At 35.1% G+C, this 27529-nt stretch overlaps 4 protein-coding genes across 6 annotated transcripts in view; 1 reads left to right on the top strand and 3 right to left on the bottom strand.

The window, feature by feature from the left end:
• The window catches only part of LOC18766185 (vacuolar protein sorting-associated protein 45 homolog), a 7749-nt gene extending 5355 nt beyond the window's left edge, over positions 1–2394 (top strand). The window contains exons 12-13 of the mRNA XM_020570448.1: positions 1197–1328; positions 1849–2394. Coding sequence (XP_020426037.1) covers positions 1197–1328; positions 1849–1906 — 190 coding nt within the window. The 3' untranslated portion in view covers positions 1907–2394. The remainder of the gene's footprint in view (positions 1–1196; positions 1329–1848) is intronic.
• On the bottom strand, positions 9441–10919 carry LOC18767823. Of its 2 annotated transcripts, none has more exons than XM_020570619.1 (3): positions 10601–10919; positions 10300–10492; positions 9441–10183 (listed from the first exon to the last, which is right to left on the bottom strand). In XM_020570619.1, the coding sequence occupies exons 1-3, from the start codon at positions 10739–10741 to the stop codon at positions 9816–9818; spliced, it is 702 nt and encodes a 233-aa protein (XP_020426208.1). In that variant the 5' UTR covers positions 10742–10919; the 3' UTR covers positions 9441–9815. The 2 variants fall into 2 exon arrangements, with proteins under 2 accessions (XP_020426208.1, XP_020426207.1); XM_020570618.1 differs by having other exon boundaries at positions 9441–10198.
• LOC18766574 (GDP-mannose transporter GONST1) lies at positions 13167–20649 on the bottom strand. The gene is made up of 9 exons (XM_007200307.2): positions 20336–20649; positions 18561–18792; positions 18257–18396; positions 17519–17648; positions 16329–16427; positions 15491–15645; positions 14347–14463; positions 13767–13864; positions 13167–13658 (listed from the first exon to the last, which is right to left on the bottom strand). Exons 2-9 carry the CDS (start codon positions 18777–18779, stop codon positions 13600–13602), a joined length of 1017 nt encoding a protein of 338 aa, XP_007200369.1. The 5' UTR covers positions 18780–18792; positions 20336–20649; the 3' UTR covers positions 13167–13599.
• LOC109946324 (ABC transporter I family member 10, chloroplastic) lies at positions 23354–27224 on the bottom strand. 2 transcript variants are annotated; one of them, XM_020553896.1, is made up of 8 exons: positions 26858–27224; positions 26595–26691; positions 26133–26264; positions 25820–25991; positions 25560–25646; positions 24834–24959; positions 24620–24742; positions 23354–23730 (listed from the first exon to the last, which is right to left on the bottom strand). In XM_020553896.1, the coding sequence occupies exons 3-8, from the start codon at positions 26204–26206 to the stop codon at positions 23521–23523; spliced, it is 792 nt and encodes a 263-aa protein (XP_020409485.1). In that variant the 5' UTR covers positions 26207–26264; positions 26595–26691; positions 26858–27224; the 3' UTR covers positions 23354–23520. The 2 variants fall into 2 exon arrangements, with proteins under 2 accessions (XP_020409485.1, XP_020409486.1); XM_020553897.1 differs by lacking the exon at positions 26133–26264.

Here is a 27529-nt window from a genome sequence, read left to right on the forward strand (position 1 = left end):
AGTCTAACGGCAAATTAAATTAAAAAAAACCATGTTTTCAAATTTTGTCCAAATTATTTTTTTTTTGGTTGAAATGTTCACAAAAAAAAAACTAACATAAATAAGGTAATAAAAAATAACACCTACATCATAAAAAAAAACATCAAACCCCTAATATAGAGCCTCTCACTGTGAGAAGAGATGCCTTTAGAGCCCCAAAGATTCTACCAGAGCTCTAAATGAGGCTCTATCAACCTCTTTTAGAGCCCCAACCATCGGGAATGGCCTTATGTAATAAATGCAAGTTACACATATATCTAAAGGTTCCTTGTCTTTGAGTCTCTCTAGGTCAGATTATTAGTGTATTATGTGTCATAAATTATGTTTTTAGAGTTACGAAGTATATTAATGGATCATTCCAGAGCCATGTACCAATGACCCTATGAAATGGGATGCTTTGTAAGCTTAAAAAAAGAAAGAGTTTTAGCGGCACAAAATGTTGTCATTTACTGCTGTTGTTATTCATTTGATCAGAAATATGATGAGAATGTCAAACTTTTAGCCCTTGTTTACTCTTTAGGATGTAGATGGGCTCAATTGATGCAACCTCACATGTCCCGAATTTTAAGTAGTATAGGTGTGGTGATTAGAGAGGAGTTTACTACTTTAAGAAATTCGTGTCTTCAAGAGTCTAACCGCAAGGAACATTGAAGTGAAGCTCCTGCACTTTGACACTGCCTGGAGCCCATTTCTTCTGTGCTGTTCTATACAAGCTGAGTGCTTATTGACATCAATATTTAGGTTACTAATCAGGAGATCATTGAGAAGGCCATGCCACCTCAACCTGTAGGCAGGCTGGCTGTCTAGTGGACTTAATCACTGTGGTTTTCATGATTGCTTCTATTCATAATTTTTCTTGCTGGTTTCTCTAGATATATCAGATGACTCAGATGTAAGCCCGACTGTGACTAATTACTAATTATGAGCTGCTCAGTCATCATTTTGCCTTTCCTGTCAAGTTGCTCGACTTTGATTCTACCATCCCCCCACCCCACTTCATTTTGTCTGGTTTACATCCTTGTGGACTCAGACTAGAAATCTATGATATTTATAATAACCTGTAAATCATCTTGTTAAAGTTATAATTTGATAGTGTGAGGATAGAAAAGTTAATAATTTGGATAATGTTCTGAATGACACATACTATCTCTAAGCAGGCCTCAAGAAGTTGTGATTTTCATTGTTGGAGGAACAACATACGAGGAGTCTCGCTCTGTAGCTTTACAAAATTCTATGAATACTGGAATTCGTTTTATACTTGGTGGTTCTGCGATTCTCAATTCTAAGAGGTATGCTTCAGGTCATCATTGTATTTTTGCAGAAACATTTGCATCATAAGTGCAAAAGAAGTTTACATTACTGTGCTAGCTGGACTTACTGCTTTGACATCTAACACTGGCTTTGAATGGTCCGACTTGATACCACTTCTTTCTTGTGTTGGATGCAAGTTTGAGAGTTTTGGGCATGATTACTTTGGCCTCTGTAAATCTTAACTTGTCTTGGGGTTATTTTGGGTTGCATTACTAATTCCATATAGGTACAATTCATCTAGCATATTAGTTCCTAGAAAGTTTTGAGAACATGATAATTAAGCATCCACTCGCCTGATCAATCCTGGACAATGGGAGGTTGTGCTTGGTAGACAGTTTGCTTAAGAAATTTTGGTACAAGTATTTAAGCATCGACTGTTGGAGGTTTTTAATTATATGTTGTAATTGTCTGAGGCTATTCTAGTGAATTACTGTAGCTTATTGAAATTGTCTAATATGAGATGCTCCGCTCCAATTATTGTTTGGCTGGGAAAAACAGGTTCTTGAAAGATTTGGAAGAAGCTCAGAGAGTAGCTCGGACTAGCAATGCCGTCTGAATTTTGGGTCTTGTATATCTTTCATTTCAAGAGCCATGTGCACAAGTGTTTGTGGATGTATACGGGTGTTTAGATATGATCACCAGCTATAATATCAAAAATTGCCACACATGCTTGAGGGTTCATCAGAATCGCCCTCTCTTCCTGCAGAACACACGGCCTTTTCGTTACCATTTTGTTGGAGTAATTACTGAAGGGGATTTGTACCCCATAAATTTGGAGGGTAAGATCTAACAGCAGTTTCCCTCCCTACCATAAGAAGCATAGAAAAGAATGAGATCTCACAACTTTGCACCAATTTTTTCGCTAACCAAGCCGGATACCCTATGACTTAATTAACATGTACTTTCTTGCCTTGTTCAGAAGAAGCTTGTAATACATGAAATCTCCCTATTCTTTTTATATTACTGTATCAATGTAGTTTGTACTTAAGATATTGTGAGAGATCAACAAAGTATAGATTTACAGTATCGGCTTCTTGTTGCAAATTCAGGTCTTGGTGAGAGTGTTAAGTTTTGATCCAGTCGTGCTGATAGTACCATGCAAACTATCCCTCCCAATATTATAAAATCCATGCATAATTATTTGAAGGGACGAGCATTTGAAAGAATTAAAAAGTAAAAGTAAAATTTACAGTGCAGAGGGCAACCTGGCCAGAAGTCTGACATGAAGCCAAACTGAGTCATAAAGGAATTGAGAAAACCAGATCGTTTTGCGCTTTTTTATTTACAATATTGGTTTTATTAGGCTATAAAATTCATAACGGAATTGAGAAAGACAAAGTCAGCTAAACCAACTTAAAAAAAAATATATATATTAAAAAATTTCCTTTCGGTTTCAATTTTTGTATCTTATTTTGACAAGGAAGTTGTTATTGAAAATTGCATCAATGAAATATATTTTAAAGTGACAATAACAGTTCCAAAGTTGATTTTTTTTAATATTTTTTTTTGGAGAAATGTTTCAAAGGTCATTTTAAAACACATAAATTATAAAAAATTTAGATGTGTTGTGTTCTTATTTTTGAAGCTTCTATTCACAATTTAGATATCTTGTGTTCGTTGTTATCATAATGAATTTTTTATGAAACATGTTGATAAACGAAATTGTTATTTGGATCCTTTTTTGTTTATATTTTGAAGTGCGAATGCTAAAGGATGGTAATGGATACCCATTAGGCCCAATAGGTACCAATTGCCCCTCCCAAGGAACTAGAGAGAGTATGCGAATGATCAGTATTTAAAGTTTACATATCTCTTGAATTCTAAAGAGAAATGCTAATGCATATGTCTGATTTTCGGACGCATTAGATCAGAATTAAGGTTTTCATTATAAAAACTTTTGGAATGAAAATTTATTTCAACATTGATCATAAATTCGTAAAACTCAATTTTTTTTATAGAAAGCTTTTTAAACTTATATATTTTAAAATCCATTCGTCAATAATTTAAACTTTTGAACACACCAAAAAATTTGAAAGGTCAAAATGAGCTTAAAATTGAAAGTTCACACTATATTTTAACATGAAATTAGACATTGTGAATAGCTCGAACTTGAAACTCTAATATATTTAGGAAAATTTCAAAGTACATTTTAATTTCAATTCAAATATTTTCATAATTTTCGAATTTCATAATTTCGTTGGAACTGTTGCTAAATTTGGAAATTTTTGGACTGACCAAATCGTAAAATGAAAAGTATTAAGCCGTTGATGTGATGTGAATATACATCAACAACCGAGCCAAGCACAACTCGTCTTTTATGGCTTAAGTCTAGGCAGGAAGGCAGCTAGCCTTTGCCCTGCTGCCTGCACATCAATCTTAAACACTATGACGCCATAAATCCAAATTAAGTTTCCCACTTAATCACTGACAGAGATGTGTGGCTAAATTTTGCAATGGTGGGTAGCTGACAAACTGTATGGGCCGAAAAAAGAGCAGCAAGAACCTGGCACCCTGTCCATCTTCTTAAACCCTACAGTCTGTCTATATATATATATATATATATGTCGTACGTTAATGGTTTGGTTCGGTGCCTTCAAAATGTGAAATGATTAAGCAGAGCAGCCTAGGAGCCCTAGCTAGGAGGAGAGTTAGGGGAGACTTGTCTGAAAATAACCAACAACAAGACTTAAATAGTGTGTTAGATCCTACTTAACTCATCGGCCACCACCACCACCACCCTATAAATAGAAAAACATCATTGCATGCACCACATGGAATTGATTGGTTTGCTTCTCTTCTTCTCGTTCCATAATTTTAAATAAAAAATATATTGTGCAGTAATTTATAATTACAGCTGCGGAGGTGACTGAGAGGAAAAAAAACTTATCTATAACGGGAATAACACTGTTTTGTTATTTCCGACCAATAACACAATAATACGTAAAAAAATTATCATGAATATCATTACGTTATTAGTCGGAAATAGCTACATGAGAGTTTCTATCGACTGTGAGGCCTTGAATGAATGAATTGGGACGGCTTGATTTAGACTCTTACATCAAAGTTTGGCTTTGGGGAACGTTTCTGAGTTGATAGTAAACTTGCAGATGCAGGGCTCTGTTCATATCATGATAATTGCAGTGGTACGAAAAGTACCAATACATCCCACAGAATCCCAACAGTGGTCATTATCAAGTTGGTCACATCTTAATTTTACTGACTAAATTTAGTACACTTGTATTTTTCGCATGTATATTTCCTTTGAAAAATTAAGTTCGAGTTTACTTTGACTAGATTTTTACTTTAGGTTGCATGAAATGAAAGAAGAGGACAAGGTTTGAATTTAAATCCAAAAGCTTAAGCTTTGGTTGGAAAAGATAAATAAGGTAGGCCTTGATAGCGTAGGAGGAGGGGCAGGGGGGTGGGGGGCCTATGCACATTGGATTAGACTTTGAACGAAGTTTACATTAGTCAAAAATTTATCATAAAATGATACTAGAAGTGTTTTTCTTAGTATAAGTAATAGTCTAAACTTAGGAATTGAGATGTTTCTCACATACACAATCAAGATGTCATAAAATTCGAACTTAAGACTTTTTGTCTACAAATCGAAGTCTTTTTTTACTAGACTAGACCCTGTTTGACAAATGATACGAGAAGTATTAAATATCAAAAGTGAAAGATAAAAGGAAAAGGAAATAATATTATTAAGTTATATATGATCTTCCATGTAGCCCAGACAAAAGGCCTTCTAGGCCTCAAATCTTGTCAGGAGAAGAGATGGGCTCCACCAACCCAGGTAAGGCCCAAGCCTAGATGAGCCTGAGCTCATGTCAAAGAGCTGTGACGCCAGCGCATGAAATTAAACTTTTTTACTGTTGGTGCGTGATATACATGCGGGGACCGAGCACACAAATGGTAAAAAAATTTGAATTTTGCGTCAGCGCGTGCTTTCCTCCAATATCTAGAAACCAAGTGGCGTTACCTGGGGTGTGTGATTAATTTTTTCCGTTGCCATCCAACTACATAAAAATTGAAGAAGAAAAAAAAAAAAAGTGAAAAAAAACCTAAAAATTCTGATTTTTTAATATTTATAAATACTTGCAAAATATTATTCACTTTCCACACCAAATCTTCATACAAATTCTTCTCCTATTCACTTTTCACACCAATTTTTCTACTACTTTAAATTCCATTTGTGTAAAAATACAAATGACCTATTCCATCGAAGCCGGAAGCTTATGGAAAACCATGAAAGATGTTTTGTTATGTGAGTATTGGGTTCAAGTTGGTCATTGCCCGATCACGAGTAATGAGATGAAGTTCTCTCATATGTAGAGGAAAATTCATGAAGAATTTTATGAAAGATCGGGTTCGCCTCGTACAGAAATGGTCTTGGTTAATAGGTAAATTTTTTTGAATAAAGAGTTAGGGAAATGAAGAGATGCGTTGGAAAAAACGAGGGACAATGTTCGAAGCGGCGAAAATCTTGAAAATGAGGTAAAAATTTTGTAATTGTTGTTTTATTAAATTTAATGTCAAATTTTTTGATATTTTCTTGCATTTTCAATTTGTTGTTTTAATTATAGATTATTCAAGTACAAATGTGGTTCGGTGCCATTGGGTAAGGCAAAAAAAATTTCAACAATCACCAATGTTGGGAGGTTGTGAAGAATTGTCCGAGATTCAAAATTATTCCCACGGGTCCGAGCTTTGTGTTAAATGAGACGCCGCTCCACGATTCACCGGCATCGGATTCGCAGTTGGACGATCGATAAAGAATCACTAATCCAAAGAGAGCTGAGGCCTATTGGGAGAAAGGCGACAAAGGCCAAGAGAATGAGCACTTCGAACAATGAATGTGCAATTTTTTTAGAGCAAATTGCTTTCAATGGCGCACTAAGAATTGAGAGACACGTGAAAAGAGATGAGGCTGACAAGGCAAGAGATGACGCATTTGCAAGAGAAATGGAGTATGCACACAAACAAAACATGGACAAGAAATATTGGGAAACCATGGCTATAGATACAAGCTAAATGTCCCCTGAAACAAATGCATTTTAGAAACAAAAACGAAGGGATGTTATGAGAAGAAGGTTTTTTCGTGACGATGTACCTAGCAACACGGATTGGTTAAATGACAAAAACCACAAACAAAACAAAGCAGAATTAAAATCAAAGCATTAAACTTGACTTCATTGACCGTGATTGTCTCTCAGTGCCTATAAGTGCTCGATCAAGTCCACTTGACGTCTTTCATGAACATAAGAAGATTTCATTTCCGTATAACGATCAATCATACGATTGTTGTAATAACTGCATCTAATCAATGGTTCGTGCTCCAGGGGTTGTCCATTTGCTCCAATGGGTCGTTAATAAATTCTTATCAATGTCGTGTTCATAGGATCAAGTTCGAACATCTTTGGTTCATCATAATCATACTTATCCTCCACAATCATGTTATGGAGGATGATGCAAGCAATCATAATGCTCTGAAGTACCTATTCATCAAACATACGAGCAGCCCCCCTATTGATTGCCCATCGAGCTTAGAGGATACTAAAACACATTTCCACATCTTTCCTATAACCCTCTTAATATGCATCAAAGTATTTTTCTTTCTCTGATTGGGGATGCATAATTGTTTTGATGAATGTCGTCCATCTCGGATAAATTTCGTCTGCTGGGTAGTATTCACCCGAGTAGAATGTATTGTTGATTTGATACGTGATTTGAGGGGAATGTCCTCTGAACACATCGTTGAACATCGGGGATTGATTGAGCACGTTAAGGTCATTTTGAGATCCCACAACTCCGAAAAAGGCATGCTAAACCCAAGCATCAAATGATGTGACGGCCTACAGAATGATACTTTTTTAGCCCATTCTATTCCCATAATATCTTTGCCATGCATTTGGGCAATTATTCCACTAACAATGCATGCAATCGATGCTTCAAATCATGCATGAGAAACTTCTTTTCTCTGCTTTTTGTAGAAGCCTTTGGAGATCCTTAGGCATAGGTTTGTGGAGGTAATCCCTCATGTAGATAGTTTCGATTGCATTCACATAATTTGACCAAGCACTCTAGGATAGTGGATTTCCTCATCCTAGCAATCTCATTCACTTGGTCTGCAGATGCGCCATATACAAGCAACTGTAAAGAAGCTGTAAGTTTTTGCTCCGAAAGAATACCCAAAATCCTAAGAGCATCGTGCTTTTGAACGAAGTGTGCATCTTAATTGCAAACATCATGCATGATTTTATTGAACAAATGGGGCTACATTCTATATCGCCCTAAAAAATCAACACTAGAGTACAACGAATTTGGGATAAATTAATTTTTCAAGAGATTCTTACCACGAGAGTGCCTACGTCTGTCCACGTTCGGGCCACGGTCAGGTTGTGAACCACAGTGGTGTTGGCTTGACTGATCGAGCATATCCACTGCTAAAACAACTTGATCATCTTCTGCTTCCCACTCATTTTCTTCTTTAGCACGTTTGCGATTCTTTCTTCATTTTCTCACTTAGCCCTCTCCAACAACCTCCTCATGTAAGACATTGAAAGTATGATGTGTTTTGTAAAATCTGATAAATGTAATGATAGATAGGATATAAATGATTGGTGTGAGTTGAGGGTGTGGTTTTATAATAAAATTTAGAAGATAGAGAAGACACATGGCGCAATACTAGCAACTGAAAATCTTATTCGAAATCTAACATGTGAATAGTAATAGTAATTGCCTCCTCTTACCTTTTGCCGTAACAAATAGGGTGAAAATGCTCCTATAAATGCCAATTCATCTGGGACTCCAAATTCTTTTGAAGAAAAAATTTAAAAAAAAGGAGAAATAATGTTGTCAATAGTTGGAAAGTTCCTTCGACCAAAAAAAAAATAAAATTCAGAGAAAGAAAATGCTCACATCAGCAAAGAAGACTATAGATTGCCTACACTTAAAACAAAACACAACAATCCAAAAAACTATAGAACCTTTATAATAAAAAACATTAATTTAAGTCCAATCGTAGATCCACGGAAGTAGGGTACGATTTATTAATATTTTGTGTCATAGTTAAGAAAAATAATTTCGAATATTGTCACGTCCAATACAAACTAATAGATAGCAATCTTATCACACCACATAAAATGGGAGCTTTTAAACTTTCACCAAAACCCTTTTGACATTTGTTATCATCTTCTGGATCCTCATTAATGACTTCAATAATATCGACAGCTATTTCAACACATTATGAAGCAAAAGATTATACTAAGTTCTTTTTTTTTTTCATTAAAAATCTTAAATATGACTGAAGTATTTTTTTTATTCCTTACGGAAAAAAAAGGTGCTGAACACAGCACAAGTCAAGAAGGCTCCTGATTGTACGATTGCAACTCTTTTCTAAAAACTATTATTAAAGTTTTTTTTTATTCCTTACAAAAAAGAAAAAAAAGGTATCGAACGAACACAGCACAAGTCAAGAAGGCTGCTAATTACACAATTACGACTTTTAGAGATGCTAAGTTTTGTCCTATAATTTTCTCTTCTCTTGCGAGAAAAACGTTTAAGAGCATTTAGTATTACATTTGAGGTCCTAAGTTCTATTCTCCTTCAAATTCACTTGTATAGAAACAATAAAATTAATATTTTTTTTAATTAAGCATTGTTAAAAAGAAATACTTGGTTACTTCCGTTATCATTTCTCCGTTAATCATAATTTGACACGAATACAAAAAAATTAATTTAATTGTTTGGGTCTCATCAAGGCTTTTTCTTCATTATTTACTATCATTTTCTCCCCCTTATACCTAGTGATTCTTCTGGATAAGCATGGAAACAGAAGCTACTTGTTAGATTTATTTCTTATTTTTCCAGTCTGTCTATCTGTCTGATTTAGACTTGGATCCCAAGTCTCTCTCTCTCTCTCTCTCCTTTTGTCACAAGAGACAAATGCCATTGGATCAGAGACCTTTTACACTTGTCCAAAAGTCTAGGGAAATGTCCCAATTGGAACAACATAAAACAACCATTTTTCCAATACTGGATCTCTGTATTTTTCATTGGAAAAAGCAAAATTATTATAAATAAAATAAAAACCAAGGAGGCCAAACCAAAATGTTGGCATGCGTTTCTCCATTAATTCCTTCTGCTTCAAAACAGTCTCAAGACTTGATGAGCAAGTTAATTTCAGTCAGCAACTGAGGCTCTTATGAGCAGAATACTAGTGAAAAAAAACCAACACAAAAATGTCTGGCTCTGAGACACCTAGGAAATAGCTCTGGAAACATAACAAAACTTTGACGTCTGCCCCAACAAAATTGACCTGAAATTAAAGAAAATTGAGAGGGGATCAAAATTAAAGGAAAATTAAAAATGGTGTCCAAGATGCAAGATCACAACATTGATCTGTACTCTTCCCTGCAGCTTCAAAATGGCATGCCCAATTAGTACTAATTTTGCTGGGATCAATGAGTAGTTGTAAATTGGGGTTCACTCTTATGATCCATAATTCCCGTTTCCATATTGATTGAGACTTTCTTGCAATCTTTGGAGAGCCACTTGGATTGCATGTACTTGGCTTTTCTCCAAGGAGGAACACGGAGGCCATTCTCCTTGAGAGATTGTTTTGCAGCTGGGCAAAGCAGAGATATAATTTTGTCAAGCTTTTCTTCTGTCCCAACAAAGATGGTGGGCAGAGTGTCTTTGAGCTGCTTGTAGTTTTGTGTAGGTCTTGCCAGTTCAAATTGAGACCTGAAATCCATGTCCACTATAAGCCTTGTCACTTTGACATTGTTCTTGTCCTTCATCATTACATCAACATATTCATAATCACCTGTAATTTGACAAACTTAAACAAAACAAAAAAATTAACCCATCAAAACCAGAAATGGGTTTTTAAAAACAAATGAAATTTTCAGACAGAGAGGGAGAGAGACAGAGACAGAGTACCTTCAGAGAGCCTAAAAGAAGAAACCCATGAAGTTTTGCAAAGGGAGGCTTCATAACCATCCTTTTTTAGTTTCATCACAACCCATTTGTTTTTCAGATTGTTGGGTTCCATCAAAGTCTCAGTGTTCCTCAAATACATCAACACTTTCTCAAGAATCTCAATCTCACAATCTGTCGCCCTCCATATTATCTCCTTTCAAAAATAAAATAAAAAACCAGCATAAAATTAATTACCAAAAAAGAAGGACGAGAAATGTACATATACAGTAGTAAAAGGAAGCTTTAGAAAAACAGAAGAGACCTGTAAAGTGAGATATTTGGATTGATGAGGAGGAGAGAGGGGCTGTGAAGATGATAATGAGTTGGGTGGTGGAGCTGATGAGTCTGATTCATGGAAATCTCTCACCATTTGCATAAGGTCTTCTTCTGTTAAGCTGCCCATGATTTTCCTCTGTAAAATTTAATCTTGGCTTCCTTCTAGGCCTAAGGAGAAGAGTTGTATTTAAGAGCAAGTTTCAGAATTATGAGGTAACTTCATTTTTATTTCCTTTGCCTTGTTTGGTATTGCCTAGGAGCTTGACTTTTAGCCATTGATATAGTGATGTCATCAAGAAAAGGTGTGAAAAAAAAAATCAATAAAAAGAAGGGAAAAAGCAAAGAAAAGTAGTGCCATTGTAATCATTAGTACTGCACTGCATATCAATATCCTAAACTGTCACAGTAATTAAGTTACGGATATTGGATAAAGGACAAGGGCATTAATGTCATAGCTTGTACCATGCCTTCCTAGTCAAGTTTAATATTTTTAAATTATAATTTGATTTGTTAATGTTTCAATGTGGTTGAAATTACATTTTGGACATGTTGGTTGGCAGAAAATGTGATTCTTGTCCTAATTCATCAAGGAAGTATAATTAATCTGAAGGTAAATTTAGTGAAATAAAAGTCAAGGACTGGAATTTGAACTTCTCGTTTGAGACTGCTTTTTTAAGAAGCCATTTTGTTTATAAGCACTTTTAGTAAAAGCGTTTTTATTATAAAGACGTTTGTCTAGTTTGGCATTGCTGTGATGTTAAAATAATCGTTGTCAAATTTGCTATGAGAGAAAGCAATTTAGCGTTTGGTAAACTTTTTGTTAAAAGTGTTGTTGATACTGATTCTCGCATAATCAGAAAATGATTCCCATAACAATTTTAACAATAAGTGATTCCTAAGAACCTGTGTTGTTGGTAAACCCAGTACCTATTCGAAACTGATTCCTGTATAATCAGAAAATAAAAGCACCTCATTAGTTGCTTCCTTATATAACTTTCTCTCACAGCAATTTTTAATAATAAGTGATTTTCTTATAGTTTACTAAACAGGCTAGCTTCCTAAAATTTTTTAAAAAATCACTTATTACTCTAAATAAGCAATTCTAAACGGACACGTTGAGGTTTTCATAAAAAATCGAAGTGCTTCCTGAAAAGCACAAGAGAGTACTTCTTGAAGAAGCAACACTTCTAATTTTTTTGCCAAACATTGTCAAAAGCACTTTTAATTGTTATAAAGCACTTTTGACCCATCTAGAAACACTCTCAAACACTCTCAAAAGCACTTTTCTTTTTCCTATTGAAAATTGCGTATTGACTTACAGAAGGATAACATTTCTCGTGTAACGGATTGTATATAATCTTTTTTTATAATTATTTTTTAGGGTTGTGTGTATAATCTGTGTTTAAGTATTAAATTGTGACTATGACTTCAGCTTTTATTTAATAAATAAAATATTATCAGATGATTGGGCTTGAGACAAAGTTATACACAATAAGTCGTGTAACAATTTTATTTTTAAAAAAATGAGGAAAAAAGAAAACAATCTTTACAATTTTTTTCCTTGAAAAGCAGCTGGTAAAAGTCTTTAAGTTATATGGACATCTAGCCATTTTGGTTTTTTGTTTTTTGTTTTCTCCTCCTGACTATGCTATGACTGTGATTCAAGATGATAAGGTTGGCATTTCTCAGTGGTTGCGATTTTCTTTATAATTAATTCTTGCACAGGCAATATTTTTATCAATTAGTTTTTTATTTAGTAATATTTATAATTCTCTTGGTCTGAAAGTCCAGTAATATTTTTGATTTAGTAAAACTGATGCTATTTCTTTGAGCTTCTTCCAAGTCCTTCAAGAAACTGTGTTTCACAACCAAACAATAATTGGAGCAAAACATCTTAAGTAGTACGTTATCACATTTTTCTTGGAAGTAGTTTTTATATCAACCCAAAGTTTGTCTTACATCGCGAATTGGGTCGTAAATTATGTAAGTTATAATGTAGTGTAAGCATTGACGCGTTGTTGCGTAAGCTATTTATGAATAGAAATATTATAACTATAAAAAATAAGACATAATATAGAGGAAAGGCAACACCTATCGATTAGAAACATCAAGTATGACCTTCAATTTCATGGATCTGTGTCAATTTTTAGGTAAATTTGAGGTTTATGGTTTGTTTTTCAGAAGCAACACCCATCAACGTCATTTTAGACATTTTTTTCTCTTTCAAAAAGAGATCAATTCCATAACCCGCATCAATGCGATAGTGCGACTGCGATATAGCTTACACGACGCTATTTGACACTTCTGCAAAGATAGTCCGCTATGTCTGAAAAAGAATTCCGAGACACCATGAAGCTCGACAAATCCGCTATTTAAAACACTCTTACCCAGCATTTTAATGCTCTTTTATTTCCAATTTCATACTTATTTGAAATTACAATGAGCGACACAATACTTTCTTTTGTTAATACAATTGATAGTTTAAACAACTTTAAATTAATCTAATTTGGGACTCAAACTAAGATGCGAGAAGGCGGGCTCACTGGCCTAACTCATACCAATAAACGCATCTTCTATACAAGCTTTCAACTTTGTTCTATACAGAAATAGCATATACCTGAAAACATTTTTTTTTTTTTTTTTGCCAACATTATCTTAGGGAGATCATTTTTCTCCCAATTTAGCACGAGTTTCGGAATAATTGTTTGTATAAGACTAGCAAAGATGATACAGAGTAATGAGTTACACAACAAAATACAGATTGGTGAAAAAATTAGCGGTAAGTTTTGGTACACAACATCTCCAGATGGCCTGATGAAGTTGAATGGAAGTTTTCCTAATGCCCAGCAGAATCTTCTTTGAGACTTCATGAGAATCTATAAAATGATTTCCCACAATTGAAGAATGAGATATTAAGGCAGCCGGATGCAGCTTTCACACAGTGAAAAACTTGGTTGTCATCAAATAATAACTAGTTATAACAGTTCAGGATTGAGATCTCTCCCGCATTTTGGCTCTGGCGAAAAATACTCCAGCCACAAGACCTACCAAATTGCAATTTGTTATGGTTAATGCTACAAAACTCTATTGTCTTTGCAAAGTAATAAAGTAGTACATCACATTCTGAAGCCAGTCTAGTTGAGAGAACTTACCAAAGAAAATGCTAGCGGAGTTCTCTAAACTGGTCGGGACTTTGAAAAGTAGGATACCAGCAACAGATAGAGGGATCTTATTCAGCGACCCCACAAGGCTGCAGACATTGAGCAGTCATTAGAGATGTCACTAACACCTCCTTATTCGAAATAAGCATAGCAATATAATCATATGCTAAACCGACAACACAAAACTAACACGAAACGATTTTCACATATAAATATAAATATGGGGTTGTTTTAAATTGGTTAAGTCTTATTACATAACTGGGCATTCCTAGTGTATATTTTCCAGCTTTGGGAAGTGTCAGGCTACATCAACCACAACTGTAAGATATCAAGCTGGCCAGATTATGCTATGTAACAAAAGAAATCAATGCTGATGATCCATTCAGCCTGGAAAAAGGGATTTTAAACTTATTGCACCAGGCTTCAAAAGTTTCATTAAAAAAAAATTCACTTATAAATTTGAAAGCTAAGAATAACGTATCAAGGGTTTAAGCTCAGTAATCAAAGTCTCATTTAAACCAGGTCGGAACCCTACAAATGTCATACCATGCATCAGCTACATTCAGCTTACCTGTATGTGGTGGCACCTGTTTGATGAAGAAACCACATAGATGTGAAGCTGATTGCAAGACCTAAAAATCCACTTAGCGTCATTACCATCCAGAAGGTTGGTAACCTCAAAAGTGGTCTGCCATTTTAATTCAACCTTCATTAGATTCAATAGGATAAAAGAAAACAAAAATTTATAAGAAAAACAAATGTAAAAACTTTTGTTCTTCCTGTTTTTCTGTTGACAAGTAGACATCCCACATGGTAATTCTAGACATCAGTCATAGCTAAATGGGCTTGCATACACATTATTAGCTAGTCATTGCAGTTTCAGGCAGAAAACAATAACAAAATAAAACCAACGATGACAAAACAAACTTTGGAGTACTTCATGAATATTTTTAAATTACTATACCATATATTAGAGACAGTGTAGTCCGTGTGAAATATTTCACACTTTGATAAATATTTCAGGAGGGGAACAGGCAGGAAAGGAAGAATACAGAATAATAGGAACCTAATCGAACGACATTGTAAAGTGGTAGTTGCAAGCTTTCTGTCCACACCTATCATATAGATTCTAATTCAATATTCAATATGACAAATTCTAAAGAAGGTGTGTGTGTGTGTGTGTGTCTATGCAAGTTATTCCTCTTTCACTAGCTGATTTGCACTTTCCTTTGTATTGTAGGAGTTTCCATACTTCTATATATCTCCAAAAACATCCAAAGTTTTAACTACATTGACCAAAATGACCTTAGATAGGAGAAGGGCTTTGATAACCCTCCCACACATTAAATTATGAACTATGGCTAAACTCATAACTCGCAAGCATATAATTTAGACTACAACCATCCATCTTTATTGTTAATAAAAAAAAATTAATTACATCAATATAACACAGTAGACACTCTGGTGGTAGATGTGGCATATATTAGACAACCACTAGACCTTAAGAACTTTAGTTGCTAGGGATTAGGCCAATGACGTACATCAAGCTAACACCCTCCCTCACATCACATGTAGCCACATCCTGCACGTGGAGAGGCAACGGCATGCAGAAAGAGAGGTAGAGAGAAACATATACGTGTAGCCCAACCCCACACCTTGCAAAGCAACAAAGAAGCGGGGAAGTAATATCAAAGCAGAGCAAACAGAATACTCACGTTGTAAAGAGATAATCAACCTCCCTGAAAACAAAAATAAGCACAATCCCCAAAGGCAGAGAAAGAGTGTTATTTAGCAAGACCATTGAAAACTCATTCAGCTTTCCAGATTTTGTAACAAGCTTTGCTGTATCCATGACCCTACGTAGAGTCAGCTGCCAAAACATTAAAAAATAATAATAATAAATAAGCTACATAACAAGTTAGAAGAAAGTCAGCACACAGACCAAGAAATTACAAGAAAGCACTCAAAATTTTAGAAACAAGAACAAAGTTCAATTCTGACATCTTGTTGATTTTGCACTATAAAAGTAAAAATCTTGTTAACTCAATATTAGAAGGGTACAGGACCTCTGATATGCAAGAAGGAAACTGAAAAGATTTAGACGGTGTTGGATCAAATCAGAATGCCGGTAAAAGGATATTGTTATTCCACATGAGAAACATGATTTTTATTGTCTATAATTAGTTCTGGCAATGCCTCTTATAATTAGTAATGACCACTATTAACACTCAAAGACTTCAATTTTTCATAAATATGAAAAGAATTCTCATCAAGGTAGATCTAAAAACAAATTATCACGTAGCTTCCTAATTCATATTCTTATTGCTAACAACTTCTTCTGGGGGGGAGAGATATCAAGAACCACATAACAGATAAAGGAATCTGTAATGTGGTAGTTATCTAATATACTTTATATGAAGTTCTGTCATGAAACAATAAACTAAAATAAAATTTTGCCATATATACAAGCTTATATGCAAAAGTGGGAAAATTAAAGACTAATGGGATTCTAAAGTGTACAGAACAGATTGAAACTTCATGTTATTTACTCACAGAATATGATGCAGTCAAGAAACAGTTAATGATTTGCCATGCATAGCCGACGGCATGGAAAGATAAATCAGTCACGCCTCCAGAAATTGCTGAAATTATCTGCACAGGTTAGATTTAAAACCATGTCAAACCATATCATTATCATATGAGAACTCATTAATATATTCTTATGATACCCAAAAACATCTTCAAATAAATTCATATTGAGATGCGGCGTCCGCAGGCATGAATAGCATTAGGTTGCCATCAACGAAAATATTGCTATGAATAATGAACATGCATGCACACGTGTACGCAAGTGTACCCACACAGCATCCACTTACCCCGAAGGACATCAACCCCCCACAATTAGAGAACTATGATAAAGCATCAAACATAGAAGTGTTGCCGGCAGACTCCTGGAAGTTAATATTTTCACCTATTCAACAAATGTTTTGTCCTAGTTGATTTGGCTTGATGCTATCATCAAAACCAGAATTTAAACAATTAACTACACCCCACACATGCAGTCTGATTTGGTCTTCAATTCATATATTCATCACCAAGCTCCAAACCAAAGAAAAAGAAAAAGAAATTTATAAACATATGATTAAAAAAAATTAATTTTGAAAAAATGGATTTTTCTAAAGAAAAAAAATGTATTTATATACTCACCCATCATGGTATTCTTGACATCAATATGATGAATTAAGATGTGAATCAAACTTTCAAAAAGAAAAAGAAGAAAAAAGGGAAATTTCTGAGACAAATAAAAATGAAAATAGAAAGGTAAGGCAGGACTAGAGAAGAACACTCAGTAAAGCATTGAGGCAGCTTCAAACCAAAGAAAAAGAAAAAGAAATTTATAAACATATGATTAAAAAAAAAAAAATTTTGAAAAAATGGATTTTTTCTAAAGAGAAAAGAAAAATGAATTTATATACTCACACATCATGGTATACTTGACATCAATATGATGAATTAAGATGCGAATCAAACTTTCAAAAAGAAAAAGAAGAAAAAAGGAAAAATTCTGAGACAATTAAAGAAGAAAATAGAAAGGCAAGGCAAGACTAGAGAAGAACACTCAGTAAAGCATCAAGCCAGCAATTGCAAGATGAAAACTTAAGTTAATTTTGTTATTTTAAATCCCAATTGAAACATGTATCAACATCTGAATCTCAATTCACATTCTGACTTATCAAACATACCATTAGAAACAAAGCAGCCCATACTCTGCTGTCATGGTGCTTTTGGAATAGATACATTTCACCAATAGCAGTTATCACATTGGTAACATTCTTTAGGACCGTGACCATTGCTACATTGATGTACTTTAAGCTGCAAACATGAAATTAAGTAAAAATAAAGAAAAGTAAGAGAAAAATACTGTGCAGAAAGAGAAATTTACACCTGCAAGAGCCACAAACCCAGGAATACTTTCATGATCGGTATTTTTCTTATCCAGATCATACAAGATTTAATGCAACAAGAATGTGAGTATAAATATGGTGTGACAAATGTAGACCTACTACATTAAGAGCAAAAGAAAAGAATGTGGGTCAACATCTCATATTAGGCTAATGTCATTACATGGACAATAAGATACACCAATGCTGAACGCTCATGTCAGCAAATCTGAGGTGCTTTTGATACATACTCAACGTACGTAATAAGCATTACATGTATTTCAAGAATTTTAATATTTTGCAAAACACTAGTGAGGTATCATGCATGTTTTTGGCAGTGGCCAGAAAATATTGTATCAGAAGACTAGGTCAAGTGTTGCTTATAAAGGATCAAGACGAAACTTGCATACCAACGAGATGGACGCTGGCATTAAATGTAATATTTGATATTAACACTCATAGTCCAACAAATTAAAGACTACCAAACTCCATTAAGCACCAAGATGAACTTAAATGGGAAAAACTCTATCTACTTCATACCTAAACATGCTTGTAATGAGCATCCCAACGAATATAACATTCACAGGCAACCAGACCTTAACCAATCTCCATGTTAGCGGCTCGGTTGATATAATGCCCAGAAAACTCAACACAGAAACGATTATAACTGAGACTAGGTTCTGCATCCATATAAGTACCATGAGATAGTTAGATCTTGACAAGTAATCTGAAATTGTTTGATTAAATAGAATTGAGTATAAATAAAAAAAACCCCCTTTGATGTCATCTGGAGGAAAACATAACAAACTCTACTTGAAATAAACAAAATCAATAATGTAATTACCTGGTACAGCATCAGAGAAATTCCAGCATCAAAATTGTAGCTCGAAAGCACAAATTTGTTAACTAATATCATGCTGCAGGACGATATGCAATATGCAAGACCAGCCAACAAGGCCTGATTCTGTGATTTAACCACCTTATTACCTCGTGTTGCTTTATCTCCATCTTTTAACAATTTTCCGCCTTCCAAGTCGGTTTCATTCTTTTCAAACTGATTCATTGGAAATAAAAACCTACATGAAAATTTAACAAGATAATTACAACTCTTTTCTACACTCGTTAGATAAGAGACAAGGAGAAGGAGAGAGGTAGAGACAGACACGCAAACACAGACATACCGATAGGCTGAGAGAACTCATTCTGAAACATAGAGAACATATGGACTGGTTCCAAACAGATTTTACAGGTCACATAAGAGTGAAAAGTATCTTGCAGGTAAAATAAAAGCGAAAAGAAGAAAAGAGCTATAAAAAAAAGGACAAAGCCACAAAGAGAATTATGTCTTCTGTATATTCAATCAACAAGAAAGGTAACTGTCACTAACACTTGAGTAATTAGCATAGTTAAGTGCTTGCAACTAATTTATCACTTGGAGAATTGGAAAAAGGACAAGAAAACTTATAATTCCAAGCCAACAGTAAAATACAAACAAAACGGTAAATATACATCCACAACAATGGAACTACACTTATACAAATAGCAGAATATGTTCTCAATTATCAATAATGATTTTCTACACGACAGATTGAGTCAAAAACTGATAGAAGAATCAACCTTTCAACACTCTAATCTGAGGAAGTACAGCGTGGAAGGCCTGCCATGTATTGGATGGTTATGTAGAGTCTTCCCATACATGAGAAGTCTACCCTTACTTTCAAAGTTTCTTTAATGACAAGTTTTCGACTTTGGCAGGATATCTTATGCTTCTTCTTTTATAAAATTCCAACTGGAAAACAGTCCGTATCCATTTGGCTGCTTTAATGGCTCCAATGTTCTCCAAATCAAATGTAATGCATCAAGTGTCTCTAAAATAATGGTGAGAATATTACAGCTTTCAGAAACAAAAGGTAAGTGGGCAGATTTTATACAAGAGTCTTTGATCTTTTTCACTGTTTTTGGCCACTGAAGACTTACTGGGGCTGTGAGCATTTGCTATTCTGTTTGCTCTTCTGAGGAACTACGAGCTTAAATGCATGTAATATGCCAAAAGATGGCTGAAATATGTAGCAAAAAACCACATAGCAAGATGATGCATGAATATATCATGAAGCATTACAACCAACACTAATTGTAAATATATCACAAATGCGAATGAGAAAGAAATGATTTTAAGGAGCATGTGACACCACCACACAGAAGCAAACCTGCTTACTACTTGTCTTGTCTTCTCTTTACTTTCCAATCGACAACTACTACCTCTCTTCTAATTTGTTTGTGGAATCAATCTAAAAACCTTGCCAACATAAATGATGAATCAACTTCATCGGCATATTGGTGGAAATATCGGATGCAAAGATGGAAAGTTCCCAAATTTGTATAAATTTCAACTGAACTTCACCGAAATGGAACATGAAGAAGAGCTAAGAAATCCCTAAACCCAAAAATCCAAACTGAATTAGAGTTGTAAATTCCTAATTAAGCCAAATCCAACGCTCAATTTAACCAAATTAAGCAAACAATCTACCAACCCAGCAAAATAGCACTACCAAATCAAAAGATTCAAACTGAGCATTCAGTACTAAGTAGAAAAGAAAAAAGACGGCAGAGCTCAGTCACCTCTTTCACTTTGTTCAGGCCTGCTTTTCTCCAGCCAGCTAGAAGAGGCCGGGAAGGATCTCTCTACCCAACTACCATTCAACCAGCAAGAGCTTCTTCTTCGTCTTCCACTTGACTCTGGAGAAGCTTGGCTCCTTTTGTAAGCTTCCCCCCTTTCTCTATCTTCTAAGTCCAACGAGAAGCTCCTCTCTCTCTCTCGATCTGTTAGTTGCAGATGGAGCGCCAAACAGAGGGAAGGTGGTCCAACCCGAGGCGTCAATGCTGACATGAAAATGAAGCCTGGACAAAGAAAGAACGTCAATTTTGACTCCAACATATTTAAGCGTCTTCTTTTCCATTATTTCGATTTATTTTTCTTTTTTGAGAAAAAAAATGTGTGTGTGTGTGTGTGGGATGGTTTTGATTTAATTAATTCTAAATGACAATGTAGGTGTAATGTCTGCTGGTATGCTTCGTTGCTTTCAGTGGCTGCATCAGAGATTTTTATTCTTTTTGCCTCATCAGTTTGTATTCTGTTTGAATTATTACAAATAGGGTGGGTATGCCATAATTTGGATTAGTTTCAATCAATTATTTTTAAGCAGTAAGCATCGGTTGGTTTGAACTAAAACTAACGGATAAATCAAACCGAACTAAACTATTATGGATTGATTCCTTTGAACTAAAATTACCATATAAATCAAACCGAATTAAATCATTATTGGACGGTATAATTTGAGCTGTATGGTTATTTATTTTTAAATGTTTCTTTTAGTAATTTAACTCAGTTATACAAAATCATGTAATTTTCCTTGTTGATTTATTTTTTAGAACTAGAATTTTGCATATTTTTCAAATCTAAGTTTGAATGTGGAATGGTGGAAGGAAGTTATGGTTGTGTCGAGGGAAGTATGTGACTTATCTTTACCTAAAAGCTTTCAGAAAAAGGCTGGAATGTGTTAGTAAAGATCCACTCATCATAGTGGCATTTGAAAAGTGAACCACATTGGCCATTTTTGGCAGCCCTCAACTAAAATTGTAGATTCTTTAAGTTCGGCAATGAGCAAAGTCCATTTTATACAAATAGTGGATCTCCAAATCAAAAGTTTGAGATTGAAAAGAACAACTGAGCTGAGCAAGCAATGTCCATTTTAGTAATAGTGGATGAGCAACCACCTTAGTTCTATTTTTGAATAGAAACTAGAAGAGTATGGGCTGTCTATGAACTGTTCCTTTCCATTTTATTTTGATCTGGTCTGGTTTGCGTGTCCGCATGATTTCTTTTCCTTTTATTTTGATTTGATTTGATTTGCGTGTCCGTGTGATTTTTGCTTGTAAGTTGCAACTGTATTCTTTTTTGTATTAAAAAAAAAGAAACTAGAAGAGGTTTTTTTTTTTTTTTTTTTGGTTTGATAGGAGAAACTAGAAGAGTTTTTTTTTGAAGTAGTAAATGTTCATTATTAAAATTGTGAAAGGTTACAGACTTGAGCAAACAAACGTGGCCTCATTAAAACCTTGTCTAGGAAAATTCATTGGGACAAAACCTGGGACGAAGGAAAAAAAGTGTCACACGCTCCATAATGGCTACAAACAAAAGATCATGACAACTCTAGATTATTAGCGTTAGCTTGAAGAAACACATTGATCCATGGAGGACCCTCTTCAAGCCAAACGTCTATGGACACACTACCTAAAGCAAACTTAGCAAGTCTATCAGCCACAGTATTACACAATATGGGAGCAAATACAAAAGAAAGTGAATCAAAATTTCTTGATAACATGTGGATGTCATTGATAATCCCTCCTGCAACCCCAAAAGCCTCAGTGCCAGAGACGATGTCGTTAATGGCATTCTTCGCATATGTCTCAACTACTAATGAATCGTAGCCGGCCTCCTATGCAAACTGAAGGCCTTCCCAAATTGCTAAGAGTTCAGTAATCTTGGCAGAGAAACATCCATTGATAGGGACTGAAATTGCACCCATAAGATCTCCATGCACATTTCTGACAACGGCCCCCAATCCACGCTTCCAAACGGAAGTACTACAAGCGCCATCCACATTCAGTTTCAACTTACCAGAAGGGGGAGGACACCAATGAGTAGAGGAGGGAGAATGAGTATGTGCAGGTGTAGTGTTGGCGGAGATAAATTCAATTGAAAGGCGATGGGTTGTTGCATACAAGTCATCAGGGTGACGTCCCTTTTGGCCATGCATTCGTGTATTTCGATCAAGCCAAATAAGCCAAGAAAGGTAAGCAAAAACCTCCAAGTCAAAGTTCAAGCTCACTGAAATTACATGGCACTGAAGATTTACAAAAATAGGTTCATGCCAAAAGTTAATCACTTCACTAAGAAAAGAAAGTTTCCAAATCCTTTTCACCTCACGACAGCCCCATAAAGCATGAATAATGGTTTCCTGAGAGCCATGGCATTGAGGGTAGCAACTATCATCTCCAATATGTCTATACGTAAGAGCCCAACGACAAAGTAATGCGTTTTATACAAAAATTCTATAGTGAGGGCCTTAGATGAGACCCTATTTCTTAGTCGTTAGATCAGGTTAGCTTGATCCAACGGTTAAAAGTCATAACGTCACTTAACAGCCATATATATGGCTCTCACTGTAGAATCACTCGTCGTTTATATATGTAGTGTCAATATTGTCTCTTTAAAAAGTGCTCTAGACATTTCATGTGCATTTTGACATAGTGTCGATAGCGTATGTTTAAAAACCACAATTCGCGTGCATTAAATGCTAGTTTTGCTTATGAAATTGTGATGGTGCTTATATTGTCCTGCTGTTACTGCTTGATCCTGTTATATATATACAAAAGTACAGTGCGATTTGATGACATCCCTATACATTTGCGAGATTAGGTAGCATAAGTTTTTAGTACAATATTTGTTCAAAAACTTAAGAGCATCTCCAATGGAGAGATACAAATTTGGGAGCTAAAGCCCAATTTACATCTCCATTAGCGTCTCAGGTGGAATAAATATATGTAAATGATATTTTGCTCCATTGAGAGGCTCTACAATTGGGTTGTTAAAACTGGTTTTTTTAAGCAACGGGCTTGTAGCTCAAAGTGGTAATGAGCTTTTAATATGTTAAACCCTACAACAGCTTGAACCCCAGCTAACAAGTTACAAAGCTAAAACCTGAAAATTAATTGATCATTATAAACGCGAAGAGCCAAATGATCTCTCAATAATTGATCTCTTTTATATAAGCTGATTGCCTGGTTGTAATGAAATTCATAATGTCTGTTGCATTGCCATGCATTACAACTCTCCCATCTTCCATATAGACAGCACCATCTGCATACTCAAGTTCCTCGAGACGATGAGTGACCCATAATGCAGTAACTTCTCTAGAACTATCCACAGAATTCCTAACTGCTCTGATCACCCCAATCTGGTCATAAAAGCCAAAACTTAGTAACAGTAAAATAAGATGAAACAAAGAGATAGCAATTACTCTTTTCCAGAAAATGGTGATCCTGTGAAGAAACTATCTCAGAAAGATTATTGTATGGAACTCAGAATAAGATCACTGGTTAAGTAAATCAATTATAAGGTAATCAAAACCATATAAAGGTGCCCAACTGACTCTACAAGCAGTAGCATACTGTCCAATTATGACCTTAAGCACCATCAGATAGAATTCCCTAAATCAAGACCAGATTACAATAAGATAACTATATCCCATCATCTGACTTTGAGGTGGTTGCGTGTAAACTATATGCTTATGAATTCAAACTTTAATTTCGTTGTCCATGTGGATGGAAGGATTTAAAATCTGAGAGCTTTAGAAATATGAATTTATTGTGTTGATAAACTCCACATGTAAATTTGACTATTTAAAGATAGAAGGGATTTGAAATGCTCAAAAGAATGTAAACGATAAATAGTTTTAAAGTTCAAAATTTTCATTTTAAATCCTCTATCCAAAAGGGAAATGTTCTCTTGCCAGACTGATAATGGACCATTGATCAGGTTGGTTTTTTTCCAAAATCTGTGGTACTGATTTACAGCTCAACATAAACATTTGTCTTGCAATATACGTCTGGGAAGAGAATATTACTCCTATCCAAATGACCCTTAGTTCTTTAGACCAGCAAAATGCAAGAATATGCTATGAAGGGGAAAATCATGAGTGTTTTTATAAAGTTTTGGGTACAAATTGTCTTTTCCTCTTTAATGCAGTTCAGCTTGTCACAATTGTGTCCCATCAGACAACATTATAAATAAGCAGCCTTGCTGTTTCATGTCGATCATTATTTTTTTATTTAAAAAAAAACTACCTGATCATTTTCATCCAAAAATGTCGTAAGCTCGTCCAACAACAGAACTTTACATGCTTCAGCTAAAGCACCAGCAATGGCAACTCTTTGCTTCTGGCCACCACTGAGAGTCTGAACTGACCTCTAATGCAACAAAAGGTAGACATGTGAAATTATTGCTAAAATGTTTGGTGGGTGCTCTAGTAATATTTTAACCATTTTGTTTCTACATTACCTGCATGTAGTTCAACATACTGACAGCATCCAAAGCTTTTGATACTCTATATTTGACTACATCAGGGGTTAGGTTGAACTTACCAAGGCCAAATGCCACATCTGCTTCTACTGTAGGCATCACTACCTGCACATGAAAAGATTCTGGCATTATACATTCACATTGACAGAAGTGGTTCCTTGATGAACTTTACTGGAGTGAGACAAACATGAAAACTTGCCCTAGCATTCAACTTCACCATAATCATTTGAGGTTTCCAATTTTTATGTCAGTATCCAAAATTAACTAGAAATAGAACTCTCGCAGGCCAATCCTCTTTTTAATAGGACTATTGATGCTTAATGTGATGGATCACAGTAAATCTCCTCTAAACCTTGATAAACTAAGACCACACCCAACAGTCTTGAAACCTTCTTGGAGAAAGAATAATTGGATGATCAACTGCAAACCATCTTTGTTGGGATTAAATGCATAATGCAAATATTTGAATAGATTAGTCCCCATGTTTACAGAAATACAGCAAATGCATCCATCAATTTCCTATAGGTAAATCTTTCATATCCAACACTACAATGATTGTTCATTCTGCAGTCATCACAAAATCAAACTTTTACATTGTTTCTATCCTTGAAGCTCCCCACAACTCGAGACAATTTTTTTTAAGGATAAGCTAGTAAGTTGAAGGTAAATGTTATATGATAGAAATCATAAATCATCATAACGAACCTGATGGTCGGGATTTTGAAAAACAAAACTCCTAGGCCTCTTCACATGTACAGTTCCATCCGTTGGATTCAACAGACCAGCCAAAATCTGCAAATTTCAGAACAACGTAGAGAAAATATACTATTATCTTTTTAATTGGGTACAGCATTAAAAGAACCAACCAACGAAACCATGAAAAACAATATCAAACCAAATACCCAAAAATACCACATAACTAAAATCCTTCAAGCATGAAAGGTATGTTGTGGATTTTTACATACCTTCAAGAGGGTAGATTTCCCGCAACCATTGGGTCCAAGAAGCATCCAAAACTGCCCCGAAGGAATGTGAAGAGAGCAATCTTTAAGAATGGGTATGGTTTTACCTTGCCTCGTCCCAACCGAGAAGCTGAGGTTGCGACCTTCGATGGCAATGTTCTCGGTAAAATTGGTCCTAAATAGACAGAGAGAGATATATGCATAAGAGAAACGCAACCAAACAGAACTAACTTCAACAAGAAAACAGGTATAGGAAAGAAGAGCATAAAAGTGTTTGAAAACAAGCCCAGCTGAAAAGATATTGCGTTGTGTGAACCTGACACGAGGAGTGGAATATAGAGGAGAGACAAAAGGCTTAGAGGGATGGATGAGATTTGAGGGATTCATCATGTTATGGATTTAGGAGGTTGGAAAAGTTGCCGGCTTCTTATTTTTCCCCTCCTACAAGCTGCATAACCAAGTAAGTAGACTAAGGGTGAAGAAAAGTATCTTGCAGTTACAATAAAAATTGAAATGTAGAAAAGAGTTCAAAGAAAAAATAGGACAAAACCAGCAAGAGAATTACGTGTCTGTATCGAAAACAAAAGGTAGCTAGCTGGGCACAGTTGGCCAATGACTAGTTAGCTACTGGGAGTTTCAGCATTTGCTACACTGTTTGCTAATTACTCAAAACTACGCAGCTCAAAATCATATCATATGTAGAGCCCAAACCATATAGCAAGATGATGTATGAAAATTCAATTCAAAATAAAATATGGTAACATGAAGCATTACTCACATGTTTTGAATCTTCTGACATTCGCAAAACAATCGCCATAAAATTGATGCTTACCAAACTCTCGAGTCAAATAGATGTTGAGATGGGTAAGTAGTTCCTGAGAAGAAGTAATTTTCGATGAGATAATGATTAACAAAACTCAGAAAATCAAAATAGACGAAACCCATTTGCCGAACCCAAAAAAAAACAAACAAACGAATAATAGTGAAGAAATCTTGTGTAAATAATAAAATAAAAAATTCTATTAGAAACCCAAACCAAACCTGAATGCTTTCTTCGTTGATGCTCTGCCGTCTGCAGGAAGGAAATTACACTGAAAGAACAGTTAAGAAAATGAAGTAGGATAATGGGAGCGCTCGAAAGTTGAAACTAAACCGACTGGTCCTTTATATTTTTTCTTTAGTACAGCTACGATCTGTGGGGTCTTGAATCCGAAGGACAGAATTCGTTGAAGCAATGGGTTAGATATCGTTTTCAATGGGTTGGATTGATTTATGGTAGGTGTGTGTTTCATTCTACGGATACAAACGGTTTGTTGTTTGAGAGTCCCGCATAGTTTGCCGCTATGAGCACACTCTTTTTTTTTTCTTTTCCTTTTCAATTTCTTGGACTAGCCTCTCTGTACTCTCTTCCGTGCCTACGAGAGGTTTTTTTAAAAAAAATTTACAAATTTATTTTAAAATTAAAAAAGATAATGGGTAGTTGTGTTTCATAAAAATAGAATCCATTATTTGATTTTTCTTTTAATTTTAATTTTTTTAATATGAAAAGTGTGAATTTACCATATTATTCTCATTTAATTAATAATTTTAAATTTTAACGTTTGCATTAACCAAGGCTTTTTTTTGGTATTTTGAATGTTGTACCATTCTCTGCATTTTGCTTTATATATACTAGCCTCTCTGCACGCGCTTCCGCGCTTGCAAGAGGTTTTT

This window comes from Prunus persica, chromosome G8 (assembly GCF_000346465.2).
Source record: "Prunus persica cultivar Lovell chromosome G8, Prunus_persica_NCBIv2, whole genome shotgun sequence".
Classification (NCBI taxonomy): domain Eukaryota; kingdom Viridiplantae; phylum Streptophyta; class Magnoliopsida; order Rosales; family Rosaceae; genus Prunus; species Prunus persica.